This window comes from Mustelus asterias, chromosome 14 (genome assembly GCF_964213995.1).
Source record: "Mustelus asterias chromosome 14, sMusAst1.hap1.1, whole genome shotgun sequence".
Taxonomy (NCBI): Eukaryota; Metazoa; Chordata; class Chondrichthyes; order Carcharhiniformes; family Triakidae; genus Mustelus; species Mustelus asterias.
The window spans coordinates 83,118,854-83,132,384 of NC_135814.1; the positions used below are offsets into that span (position 1 = coordinate 83,118,854).

At 42.9% G+C, this 13,531-nt stretch overlaps 1 protein-coding gene across 3 annotated transcripts in view; it reads right to left on the reverse strand.

Annotated features, from left to right (window-relative positions):
• The window catches only part of LOC144503806 (uncharacterized), a 42,257-nt gene that overhangs the window by 19,979 nt on the left and 8,747 nt on the right, over positions 1 to 13,531 (reverse strand). Inside the window, exons 3-6 of one of the 3 annotated variants that reach the window (XM_078228719.1) lie at positions 12,960 to 13,135; positions 12,481 to 12,585; positions 2,791 to 2,864; positions 1,833 to 2,074 (exon numbers count right to left, since the gene is read on the reverse strand). In XM_078228719.1, the coding sequence (XP_078084845.1) occupies positions 1,833 to 2,074; positions 2,791 to 2,864; positions 12,481 to 12,585; positions 12,960 to 13,135 (597 nt within the window). Of the gene's footprint in view, positions 1 to 1,832; positions 2,075 to 2,790; positions 2,865 to 5,798; positions 5,832 to 12,480; positions 12,586 to 12,959; positions 13,136 to 13,531 lie in introns of those variants that run through there. The other 2 variants (XM_078228720.1, XM_078228721.1) reach the window with 2 other exon arrangements.

Sequence of the window (13,531 nt, forward strand, 5' to 3'; positions counted from 1 at the left end):
TCCCCCATGCAAGGCTTCTAGAAAAAGTGAGAGGGCATGGGATCCAAGGGGCTGCTGCCCTGTGGATCCAGAACTGGCTTGCCCAAAGGAGGCAGAGAGTGTGTATAGATGGGTCTTTTTCTAAATGGAGGTCGGTCACCAGTGGTGTGCCCCTGGGATCTGTTCTGGGACCCTTGCTGTTTGTCATTTTCATAAATGACCTGGATGAGGAAGCGGAGGGATGGGTTGGTAAGTTTGCCGATGACACGAAGGTTGGTGGAGTTGTGGATAGTCTGGAGGGGCGGCACAGTAGCACAGTGGTTAGCACTGCTGCTTCACAGCTCCAGGGTCCCGGGTTCGATTCCCGGCTCGGGTCACTGTCTGTGTGGAGTTTGCACATTCTCCTCGTGTCTGCGTGGGTTTCCTCCGGGTGCTCCAGTTTCCTCCCACAGTCCAAAGATGTGCAGGTTAGGTTGATTGGCCAGGTTAAAAATTGCCCCTTAGAGTCCTGGGATGCGTAGGTTAGAGGGATTAGCGGGTAAATATGTGGGGATAGGGCCTGGGTGGGATTGTGGTCGGTGCAGACTCGATGGGCCGAATGGCCTCCTTCTGCACTGTAGGGTTTCTATGTCAGAAGTTACAGAGGGACATAGATAGGATGCAAGACTGGGCGGAGAAGTGGCAGATGGACTTCAACCCAGATAAATGCGTTGTGGTCCATTTTGGCAGGTCAAATGGGATGAAGGAGTACAATATAAAGGGAAAGACTCTTAGTACTGTAGAGCATCAGAAGGACCTTGGGGTCCGGGTCCATAGGACTCTAAAATCGGCCCCACAGGTGGAGGAGGTGGTTAAGAGGGCGTATGGTGTGCTGGCCTTTATCAATCGAGGGATTGAGTTTAGGAGTCCGGGGATAATGATGCAGCTATATAAGACCCTCGTCAGACCCCACTTGGAGTATTGTGCTCAGTTCTGGTCGCCCCATTACAGGAAGGATGTGGAAAAGATTGAAAGGGTGCAGAGGCGATTTACAAGGATGTTGCCTGAATTGAGTGGCATGTCTTATGAGGATAGGCTGAGGGAGCTCGGTCTTTTCTCCTTGGAGAGACGTAGGATGAGAGGAGACCTAATAGAGGTATATAAGATGTTGAGAGGCATAGATCGGGTGGACTCTCAGAGGCTTTTTCCCAGGGTGGAAATGGCTGCTACGAGAGGACACAGGTTTAAGGTGCTGGGGTGTAGGTACAGGGGAAATGTTAGGGGGAAGTTTTTCACACAGAGGGTGGTGGGCGAGTGGAATCCGCTGCTGTCAGTGGTGGTGGAGGCAAACTCAATAGGGTCTTTTAAGAGACTCCTAGATGAGTACATGGGACTTAATAGGATGGAGGGTTATAGGTAGGCCTAAAAGGTAGGGATATGTTCGGCACAACTTGTGGGGCCGAAGGGCCTGTTTTGTGCTGTAGTTTTCTATGTTTCTATATGGTGGTTGTTTTGGTCCAGCAGAGAGCTATAAGAGAGTAGCTTTGCAAAGGCACAATAAAGGAGATGGATTCAGACTCTACTCTCAACCTGTTGAGTTTCTCATCCGAATCAGGGACTCTGAAGAAGAATCAAGTTAAGGCCAAAACAGAAGGCTCTCACCACCAGCCCCCACCCCTATCCTAAAAAACTCAGTAATAAGCAAGGATTACGTGGATAAATTATTCTAATTTAATTTTCCCAGAACTGTATTTACTCAAGTTCTAGTTTGATGCTAATGTTGCTTAGAATGTACATAGACAATGGGTGTAGTAAATGATTGTCAGCAGGAGTATTTAGATAGAAAAAAAGACTTATTTAATAATTGTCCTTGCCTTGACTAGGATGTCCAACCTCAGTTTGCTCTCTGATGTCTGGGTCATTGATCGAAACATTTTCATGGAAATTCGCAATAAAGGCTTGACATGTAGGTGCACCAGTTGAAGATGTAGAATCCTCTACTGAAATTGCTATAGCTTGTTTCAAGGAATCAATCATGTCATCCTGGATGTTACTGGCTTGATATCTTTCTTCAATTTTAAACTCAGGTGGGAGTCCTGATGGTAACCTTGTGTTTCTGTAATCAAAACAGGCATCCAGTTGGTCAATTTATCAACTGAGCGCATTTTATTTTCTTTCGCATTTGCTTTTCACCGTACATCCCAAGGAAGAAATCTCAACTTAATTCTTTTACACTATATTTGGTCTTCCCCAACAACCTATCAGGATGGATTTGTCTAATGAAAGATCACTTTTCATAATGGGAAAGGGTTTGAAATCAGATGATTTTAACTGAATTTTCATTCAGATTAGCATAAAAGCTATCTACTGTTGATCATAGTACATCAGGGGATTTGCTGACCTCAGCGAGGTGCTTTACCAAGAGGAAAAAATACCCAGAACCTATCAAGAAAGCAGCCAAAACTTGCACAGTTTGATGCTTATCCTCTTAAGCTGGTGTAGGACAAGGAGATAAAGGAATCAGTGAGGGCCAGTTAAAACAAAACAATTGTAACTCATTACACAAGAAGCAATCTTGACTTCAGTATTCTCATACAATAGGAATGGTATACCTGAACTACTTCCATCAGTTATTACCATTTTCTAATTTAACTAATATAGTTTTCTAATATAGTTGAATCGCACAAGTTAACACCTCACCTGAGTTTAAGAGTAGTAAATTCATGCAGTGTCAATTATTATTGATCTTTTTCTTTAAACTTGTTTAAAAATGTAATTGGCAGATCATTTGACTTTCTTTTAAAAAGTATCATAATTTCATCGATTACTTACAAGTTAGAGCCGGAATCTTCACTGACACTATTACTTCTTTGGAATAACATACCATTCCATTGATGTTCTTGAAACTACATTGAAAGAAGTAAATGTTTCAGTGGGGAGAATACAAATACATGCACTAAATGGTCAATCTAATTTTCATTAATTTAATCAGATTATAGAACATAGAACAGTACAGCACAGAACAGGCCCTTCGGCCCACGATGTTGTGCCGAGCTTTGTCTGAAACCCAGATCAAGCTATTTCCTCCCTATCATCCCGAAGTACTCCATGTGCCTATCCAATAGCTTCTTAAATGTTCCTAAAGTTTCTGACTCCACTAATCCCTGCAGGCAGTCCATTCCACACCTCAACCACTCTCTGAGTAAAAAACCTACCTCGGACATCCTTCCTATATCTCCCACCATGAACCCTATAGTTATGCCCCCTAGTTACCGCTCCATTCACCTGAGGAAATAGTCTTTGAACGTTCACTCTATCTATCCCCCTCATCATCTTATAAACCTCTATCAAGTCCCCTCTCAACCTCCTCCGCTCCAAAGAGAAAAGCCCAAGTTCCCTCAACCTTTCCTCATAAGACCTACCCTCCAAACCAGGCAGCATTCTGGTAAATCTCCTTTGCACTCTTTCCAGTGTCTCCACATCCTTCTTGTAGTGAGGTGACCAGAACTGCACACAATATTCCAAATGTGGTCTCACCAAGGTCCTGTACAGTTGCAGCATAACCCCACAGCTCTTAAACTCAAACCCCCTGTTAATGAACGCCAACACACTATAGGCCTTCTTCACGGCTCTATCCACTTGAGTGGCAACCTTCAGAGATCTATGGATATGAACCCCAAGATCTCTCTGTTCCTCCACATTCTTCAGAACCCCACCGTTGACCCTGTAATCCACATTTAAATTTGTCCTACCAAAATGAATCACCTTGCATTTGTCAGGGTTAAACTCCATTTGCCATTTTTCAGCCCAGCTCTGCATCCTATCTATATCTCTTTGCAGCCTACAACAGCCCTCCACCTCATCCACTACTCCACCAATCTTGGTGTCATCAGCAAATTTACTGATCCACCCTTCAGCCCCCTCCTCCAAGTCATTTATAAAAATGACAAATAGCAGAGGACCAAGCACTGATCCCTGTGGCACTCCGCTGGTAACTGGTTTCCAGTCCGAAAATTTTCCATCCACCACCACCCTCTGTCTTCTGTTAGATAGCCAGTTACCTATCCAATCGGCCAAACTTCCCTCTATCCCACACATCTTTACTTTCTTCATAAGCCGACCGTGGGGGACTTTATCAAACGCCTTACTAAAACCCATGTATATGACATCAACTGCACTACCTTCATCTACACACTTAGTTACCTCCTCAAAAAATTCTATCAAATTTGTGAGGCAAGACTTGCCCTTCACAAATCCGTGCTGACTAACCCGGATTAAGCTGCATCTTTCTAAATGGTCGTAAATCCTATCCCTAAGGACCTTTTCCATCAACTTACCGACCACCGAAGTAAGGCAAACCGGCCTATAATTACCAGGGTCATTTCTATTCCCTTTCTTAAACAGAGGAACCACATTCGCCACTCTCCAGTCCTCTGGCACCACCCCCGTGGACAGTGAGGATACAAAGATCAATGCCAAAGGCTCTGCTATCTCATCCCTTGCCTCCCAAAGAATCCTAGGATATATTTCATCAGGCCCAGGGGACTTATCAACTTTCAGTTTATTCAAAATTGCTGGTACATCTTCCCTCCGAACATCTACTTCCTCCAGCCTATCAGCCTGTGACACCATCTCTTCCTCAAAAACATGGCCCCTCTCCTTGGTGAACACCGAAGAAAAGTATTCATTCATCACCTCTCCTATCTCTTCTGACTCCATGCACAAATTCCCACTGCCGTCCTTGACCGGCCCCACCTCACCCTGGTCATTCTTTTATTCCTCACATAAGAGTAAAAAGCCTTGGGGTTTTCCTTGATCCGACCCACCAAGGACTTCTCATGCCTCCTCCTAGCTCTCCTAAGCCCCTTTTTCAGCTCATTTCTTGCTAACTTGTAACCCTCCATCGAGCCAACTGAACCTTGTTTTCTCAACCTAACATACGCTTCCTTCTTCCTCTTGACGAGACATTCCACCTCTTTTGTGAACCATGGTTCCCTCACTCGGCCATTTCCTCTCTGCCTGGCAGGGACATACTTATCAAGGACACGCAATATTTGTTCCTTGAAAAAGTTCCACTTATCATTAGTGCCTTTGCCTGACAATTTTTGTTCCCATCCTATGCTTCCTAATTCCCGCCTGATTGCATCATAATTACCTCTCCCCCAATTGTAAACTATGCCCTGCCGTATGGCCCTCTCCCTCTCCATTGCAATAACAAAAGACACCGAATTGTGGTCACTATCTCCAAAGTGCTCTCCCACAACCAAATCCAACACTTGGCCTGGCTCATTTCCCATTACCAAATCCAATGTGGCCCCACCTCTTGTCGGCTTATCCACATATTATGTAATAAGTATTTTGGAATTAAAAGAAATATCTACCAGTCAGCACAACAGGGGAGGGGATGGAGAAAGAACAGCAGGAAGGATTCAACACCCCATCACAAAGCAGAGCAAAAGTTAAGCCAACTACCTAAACGTGACCACCACTCAACATACTTGCATGCCTAATACATGAAACGGGGGGCTTAATTATCACTGCAGAAGACTGCGGAACAACACAAGACAATATTAATGAACTAACACAAGGTATGTAATTGGCAAATAAACTTCAATAAGCATGTTAAAAAAGCAAAAAACACTGGGCCAATTTCTCAAAGGAAAGAGAAAATGTTGATTAGGCTGCCTTTAAGTATTGTGCATAATTCTGGTCTCCATTTTAAAACAAGGATATAGAAGAGCCATAGAGGATGCAAAAAAAAATCTGAACTGAAAGGTCATGCTCGTCAGGAAATACCGAACAGGCAGGAGCATCTTTTTCCAGCAAAATCTTGGGTTTACCTGATAGAGGCCTTTATGATTTTAAGATTTTTCTTACAAAAGGTTGAGAAGATGCTTCGACTGTTGGGGAAATCAAGATCATGGGACACAAACACAAGAGTCATATCCTTCCGATGCTGTGGTGTACAGAAATGGATGAATACTCCAGTTCAGCCCAAACCAGTGTTTTAAATGGTTTTATCATAACTTCTTTAATTTTGTATAAATGCCCCTTGTGATAAAGCTTTGTTAACCGCTCTCTCAACCCACCCTGCCACTTTCAATGATTTGTACATGAACACCCGCAAGTCAGTGTTGTAGTGCACAACATCTAAAAGATACGCTGCAACAACACACTAAGGGTCTTTAGATGGCATCTTCCAAACTCATGCCTTGACAACAAGGACAAGGGCAGAAGAATGGAATTTAACGCAGACAAGTGTGAGATATTGCACTTTGGAAGGACAAACCAAAGAAGAACGTACAGGGTAAATGGTAGGACTCTGAAGAGTGCAGTTGAACAGAGGGATCTGGGAATACGGGTACAGAATTCCCTAAAAGTGACGTCACAGGTGGATAGGGTCGTAAAGAGTGCCTTTGGTACATTGGCCTTTATAAATCGGAGTATCGAGTATAAAAGTTGGAGTGTTATGGTAAGGTTATATAAGGCATTGGTGAGGCCGAATTTGGAGTATTGTGTACAGTTTTGGTCACCTAGTTACAGGAAGGATGTAAATAAGATTGAAAGAGTGCAGAGAAGGTTCACAAGGATGTTGCCAGGACTTGAGAAGCTGAGTTACAGAGAGAGATTGAATAGGTTGGGACTTTATTCCCTGGAGCATAGAAGATTGAGGGGAGATTTGATAGAGGTGTATAAGATTTTGATGGGTATAGAGTGAATGCAAGCAGGCTTTTTCCGCTGAGGCTAGGGGAGAAAAAAACCAGAGGGCATGGGTTAAGGGTGAAAGGAGAAAAGTTTAAAGGGAATATTAGGGGGGGCTTCTTCACGCAGAGAGTGGTGGGAGTGTGGAATGAGCTGCCGGATAAAGTGGTAAATGCGGGGTCACTTTTAACATTTAAGAAAAACTTGGACGGGTTCATGGATGAGAGGGGTGTGGAGGGATATGGTCCAAGTGCAGGTCAGTGGGACTAGGCATAAAATGGTTCGGCACAAACAAGAAGGGCCAAAAGGCCTGTTTCTGAGCTGTAATTTTCTATGGTTTCTAAGATACATGGGAACACCACCTCCAAGTCCCTATAATGTCATTCCATTACTGTAACTGGGTCAAAATCCAGGAACTCCCTCCCTTAAAGTACTGTGGGTGTACCTACACATGGACAGTAGCAATTCAAGGGTAGCTCACCACCACCTCCCAAGTGCAAGTGGGGATGGGCATCAAGTGCTGGCCCAGTCAGTGATTACCACTTCCAGTGAAATAATTAAAAAAGGAATACAAGGTCAGCCATGCTCTATAGTCTTTTAAACAGTAGCTGAGGAAGACTAACCAAGGCTGAAAAGATCAGAATGTGTATTAATACTGTACCCAGCTTACCAGAGCCTATTATTCATCCTCTGGTGAGGTGGAATCTTTGGACTCTGTATGGGATGCATTAGACATACACAGATACTTACGTCAAGTTTAAGTACCAAATTGATGACTGCATGCAGCTTTATAAAATTATACATTAAAATATTTCAAAATATGCTTGGAAAGTTTGAGCTCACTTGACATTACTTTCTAAAGAAAAATTTAGAGCTCAAAAGCAAATAGATCATGTTGGAACTTTATAAATTGATCGTTAGACTTCAACTGGATTATTGTGGGAAATTCTGGAAACAACATTTCAGGAAAGATGTATAGACCTTAGAAAGCACACAAAGGTTTAGCAGGAATTTATCTGGAGTCGAGACTTCAGTTATGAGGAAGTTTGAAAAGTTAGGTCTGTTCTTCCTGAACAAAGCAGCAGGTTAAGAGGTGATCTAATATATGTTTTCAAGATGAGGGGTTTTGATAGTTTTTACTTTCTCTATTTCATCTGGCCAATAACCAGAGATTGCAGATTTAAAATCACTGGCATAAGATCACGACAGGTTTTTTTTGCCCCCAACTTAATTGCCAGGATTTGGAACACTACCCGAATAGGTGGTGGAAGGCAATTCTGTAAATAACTTTAATAAAAGGAGTTGGGATAGGTACTTGAGGATGCAGAACTTTACAGGGCTAGAGAAAAAAGGGATATATGGGAATATGTATGACTACTCTTTTAAAGAGGCAGTACAGGCATGATGTTCCCCCTTCTGAACTGTATAATTCTATGAACATTACATCACAGAAGGAGGCTATTCAACCCATTGTTATTGCACTACCACCTCAGAAGGACATTGGTCCTCATCAACAGCACTTAAACCACAACCATTCAGATTTGGTTCACTAATGCTCTTAAAACAAGGAAATCTGCCATCCTTACCTGATCTGACCTACCTGTGATTCCAGTGCCACACATTGAGGTGGACTCTTATCTATCTGCTGAAATCTTACCTAGCAAGCCATCCAAATCACTACAGAAAAGTCAAAGGACTATAAAGTGGACACTCAGCACTGACCAAAACATTGGAAACAAAAGCAAATCCAGCCCTGTTGATTCTGCAAAGTCCTCCTTACTAATATCTGGGGATTTGGGCCAAAATTGGGAGTGCTGTCCAACATCTACTCAAGCAACAGCCTGACAGTCACATTCACCAAATATGCCAATATCTCAGACAGCATCTTTACATCCCTGGGCATATCTTGTCCATAGCAGGGAAAACCCAGCAGAGGTGGTGGTATGCAGTCAGGAGGCAGGTTCCCTGGAAGTCGTCAACACTGACTCCAGATCCCACTGTCACGAACAAGGAAAATTTCATTTCGACAACTGTCTACCACTCTCCCTCAGTTGATGAATTAGTCCTCCTTCATGTTGAACACAAAACTTAGAAACTGCACTGAGGGTAGCAAGGACACAAAATACACTTGAGGTGAGGGATTTCAAAAGTGGCTCACTAGCACCTCTAGACAAAACTGAACAAGTCTTGAAGGACAGGACTGCCAGATTGGGTCTGTGATAGGCGATGAGGTTTTTGATTTGATTTATTGTCACATGGATTAACATACAGTGAAAAGTATTGTTTCTTGCGTGGTATACAAAGCATACCGTTCATAGAGAAGGAAACGAGAGTGTGCAGAATGTGTTACAGTCATAGCTAGGGTGTAGCGAAAGATCAAAATGCAAGGGAAGTCCATTCAAAAATCTAACAGCAGCCGAGAAGAAGCTGTTCTTGAGTTGGTTGGTACGTGACCTCAGACTTCTGTATCTTTTTCCCAAAGGAAGGTGGAAGAGAGACTTATTTAACAATTTATTATTTAATAATAAATTTATTTAATAATCGGGGAAGGTGGGGGCGGCACGGTAGCACAGTGGTTATCACTGCTGCTTCACAGCTCCAGGGACCTGGGTTCGATTCCCGGCTTGGGTCACTGTCTGTGTGGAGTTTGCACATTCTCCTCGTGTCTGCGTGGGTTTCCTCTGGGTGCTCCGGTTTCCTCCCACAGTCCAAAGATGTGCGGGTTAGGTTGATTGGCCATGCTAAAATTGCCCCTTAGTGTCCTGGGATGCGTAGATTAGAGGGATTAGCGGGTAAAATATGTAGGGATATGGGGGTAGGGCCTGGGTGGAATTGTGGTCGGTGCAGAATCGATGGGCCAAATGGCCTCTTTCTGTACTGTAGGGTTTCTATGATTTCTATGAGAATGTCTGGGGTGCGTGGGATCCTTAATTATGCTGGCTGCTTTGCCGAGGCAGTAGATGGGAGGCTGGTTTGCGTGATGGATTGGGCTACATTCACGATCTTTTGTACTTCCTTGCGGTCTTGGGCAGAGCAGGGCCATACCAAGCTGTGACACAACCAGAAAGAATGCTTTCTATGGTGCATCTATAAAAATTGGTGAGAGTCATAGCTAACATGCCAAATTTCCTTCGTCTTCTGAGAAAGTAGAGGCGCTGGTGGGCTCTCTTAACTACAGCGTTGGCATGGGGGGACCAAGACAGGTTGTTGGTGATCTGGACACCTAAAAACATGAAGCTCTCGACCCTTTCTACTTCATCCCCCATTGATGTAGACAGGGACATGTTCTCCACTACGCTTCCTGAAGTCGATGACAATCTCCTTCATTTTGTTGACATTGAGGTAGAGATTATTGTTGCCACACCCGTTCACCAGATTCTCTATCTCATTCCTGTACTCTGTCTCATCATTGTTTGAGATCCGTCCCATTACGGTGGTGTCGTCAGTAAGCTTGAAAATCGAATTTGAGGGGAATTTGGCCACACAGTCATAGGTGTATAAGGAGTATAGTAGGGAGCCGAGAATACAGCCTTGTGGGGCACCAGTGTTGAGGATGATCGCGGAGGAGGTGCTGTTGCCTATCCTTACTGATTGTGGTCTGAGAGTTAGGAAGTTCAGGAGCCAGTCGCAGAGGGAGGTGCCAAGGCCCCGGCCACGGAGTTTGGAGATAAGTTTCATGGGAATAATGGTGTTGAAGGCTGAGCTGTAGTCAATAAATAGGAGTCTGACATAGGTGTCCTTGTTATCTAGGTGTTCCAGGATTGAGTGCAGGGCCAGGGAGATGGCGTCTGCTGTGGACATGTTGCGGCAGTAGGCAAACTGTAGTGGATCCAGGTAGTCTGGGAGGCTGGAATTTATTCATGCCATGACTAGCCAACAAGATGGAACAACCTATCTAACCTCACAAATTTACCTTGCGCTGCTGTATCTGTCCGTGACAGTACTGATAGGGGTGACCACTGCACAGTTCTTGTGCAGATGAAGTGTTGTGCAGCACTGAACAAAATGAAATAGACTGGGGTTAGATTTAGCTCAAAACTGGACATCCATTGTATGCTATCATCAGCAACAGCATTGTATTCAACCACAATCTGTAATCTCGTGGCCCATCATATCCCTCACTCTACCATTACCAAAGACAGGAGACCAACCCCGGTTCAGTGACTGCAGAAACGCATGCCAAAAGCAGCAACACAAGAACAAAAGAATCAGGAGCAGGCATAGGCTCTTTGAGCCTTCTCAGCCATTCGATAAGATCATGCCTGATCAGATTGTGGTCTCAACTCCACTTTCTTGTTGACTCTGTTTATCGATCAAGAGTCTATCTAACCCAGCCTTGAATATATTCAATGACCCAGCTCCATGCTCTCTGGAGAAGAGAATTCCACAATCTAAAGATGTTCTGACAGAAAAAAAATATTCCTTCTCTTAGTTTTAAATGGGGGCCTCTATTTTTTAAAAGCAGTGTTCCCTCACTCTGGAGTCCACACAAGAGAAATTATCTTCTCAGCATCCACCTTGTCAAGTCCGCTCAGGATCTTATATGATTCAACATGATAATTTCTCATCCTTCTAAACTCCAATGGTTATAGGCCCAGCCTGCCCAAACCTCCCTCATAAGATTCCTTCACCCCAGGAATTAGACAAGAGAACCTTCATAGAAATCATAGAAACCCTACAGTACAGAAAGAGGCCATTCAGCCCATCGAGTCTGCACTGGCCACAATCCGACCCAGGCCCTACCTCCATATCCCTACATATTTTACCCACCGATCCCTCTAACCTACGCATCTCAGGACACTAAGGGGCAAATTTAGCATGGCCAATCAACCTAATCCGCACATCTTTGGACTGTGGGAGGAAACCGGAGCACCCGGAGGAAACCCACACAGACACGAGGAGAATGTGCAAACTCCACACAGACAGTGACCCAAGCCGGGAATCGAACCCAGGTCCCTGGAGCTGTGAAGCAGCAGTGCTAACCACTGTGCTACTGTGCCGCCTTCTCTGCATTGGTTTGAATGCATTTATATCCTTTCTTAAGGAAGGAGACTAAAAATTGTACACAGTACTCCTGATACAGTCTCACTAAGTCCCTGTGAAACTGCAGAAAAACATCCCAACATTTATACTTAATTTCACTGCAATAAATTCCAACATTTCCTAATCACTTGCTGTACCCACACATCAACTTTTTGTGATTCATGTACCTCTGTAGGGGAGAGATCTACTTGCTCTACTTAAATAATACACTGCTTTTCTATTCTTCCTGCCAAAATGGACAAATTCACATTTTCCCACATTATATTCCATCTGCCATTTTCTTGCCCACTCATCTTATCTAAATCCCTTTGTGGACTCCATGTCTTCTTACACTAGGTATACCTACATCAGAGGGGCTGTAGCAGTTCAAAATAGCAGTTCACCATCGTCTACAAGGACAATTACAAATGAGCAACAAATGTTGGCCTAACCAGCGACACAACGATCCCATGAAAGAATTTAAAAATTCTTATTTTCAAGTAGATGTCCAATTCTATTATTAACTAAAGTTTCCATTGAATTTGCTTCCACTGCACTTTGAGATCATAATAACTCATTGAATAAACGTTTTTCATCTCTGCTCCCCTTTCTGTCCCCCTCCTCAATTATCTTAACTTCACTTCTGCATTAAATAATAGCAGGCCTTTAATTCATTATTATATTTTTTAGATTTCAGCTAAAATAATTTGGCTGCTATATGTTGTTTGATAGTGTACCCGGATTCTATTAAAAATCTACAACAGGTTGTAAAGAAACTGGATAAAGATAAATTCTTACATCACATTCACAGGTATTGATGGCGGCTGACAAGTAATCAGTAGCATCTGAGAAGCAGCTTTTTATCTTCATCAAGAATCCCTCCAAGGTCGAAAGTTTAGTATTCTGTTCTCAAAAGATACAAATTCAGATATCTTTTTGACAGTAAATATTAAATCCACACTCAAAGGTCAAACTCAGATTACATTTACACACACTCCTACTGCCTTAAAGCCTTTCAGTTATCAGTCTTAGTTTCTGATGTGTCTACCAGCACCTTTGTCTGGAGTTTGTAGTATGGAATGACCTTCTATGCTCATACAAAGCCGATGGATTTTCAGGCTGGAAGCAGCATTCCGACTCCAACATGCAAGAAGCCAGATAAAATAAACCAAAAAGTATCTAGCTGAGAAAAGGAAAACCCAGATGGATCTCAAAAACTGCTCAATTACAATCCCAAATTAAATAAGCTGAGATAATTGGTAATATGCTCTTATTACCTGAGTAGTTAATCTTTGTTGAAGCATAACTATGTCATAATTTTGAGTGCATATTTCTTTTTGAAGAATTACTTTTTCTTGTTCAGCCGTTCTGTATTTTTTCTTCTCTTCAGTAAGGGCTAATGCCAAAGCTTTGTTGTTATTTTTAAGTGAGATCTTCATCATTGAGGAGTTGTCTGAAAGAGAAAAATATCTGCTTTGGACCAAGTGCAGAATGCAGTTTAGAAATTGTTTCTTTCAGTGTCTGAATGATTTACTGTAGTAGCAGTTGTTTAACCATGCTTGCAGGAAGGCAAAGTGGTGAATTTAGAACAATTAAAAGTTGGGCACATTGCTGAACTGACGTGAAATGTACTATTATTTCCAAGAAAAAGAACAGAATTTAAGGAAAAACAACAAGTCTATCCTAAATCTTCCTACATATGCATGGCATTTGGCACAAATCAATTCTTTTAACTTTATTGAAATCAGAGAAAAAGGAACACAAGGTTGGGAGACAGTCACAATAGCCAACCCTAACTAGTTGGCAGCTCAAACTGCCTAACCTTCAAAGTGATACTTTAGTTAAATAG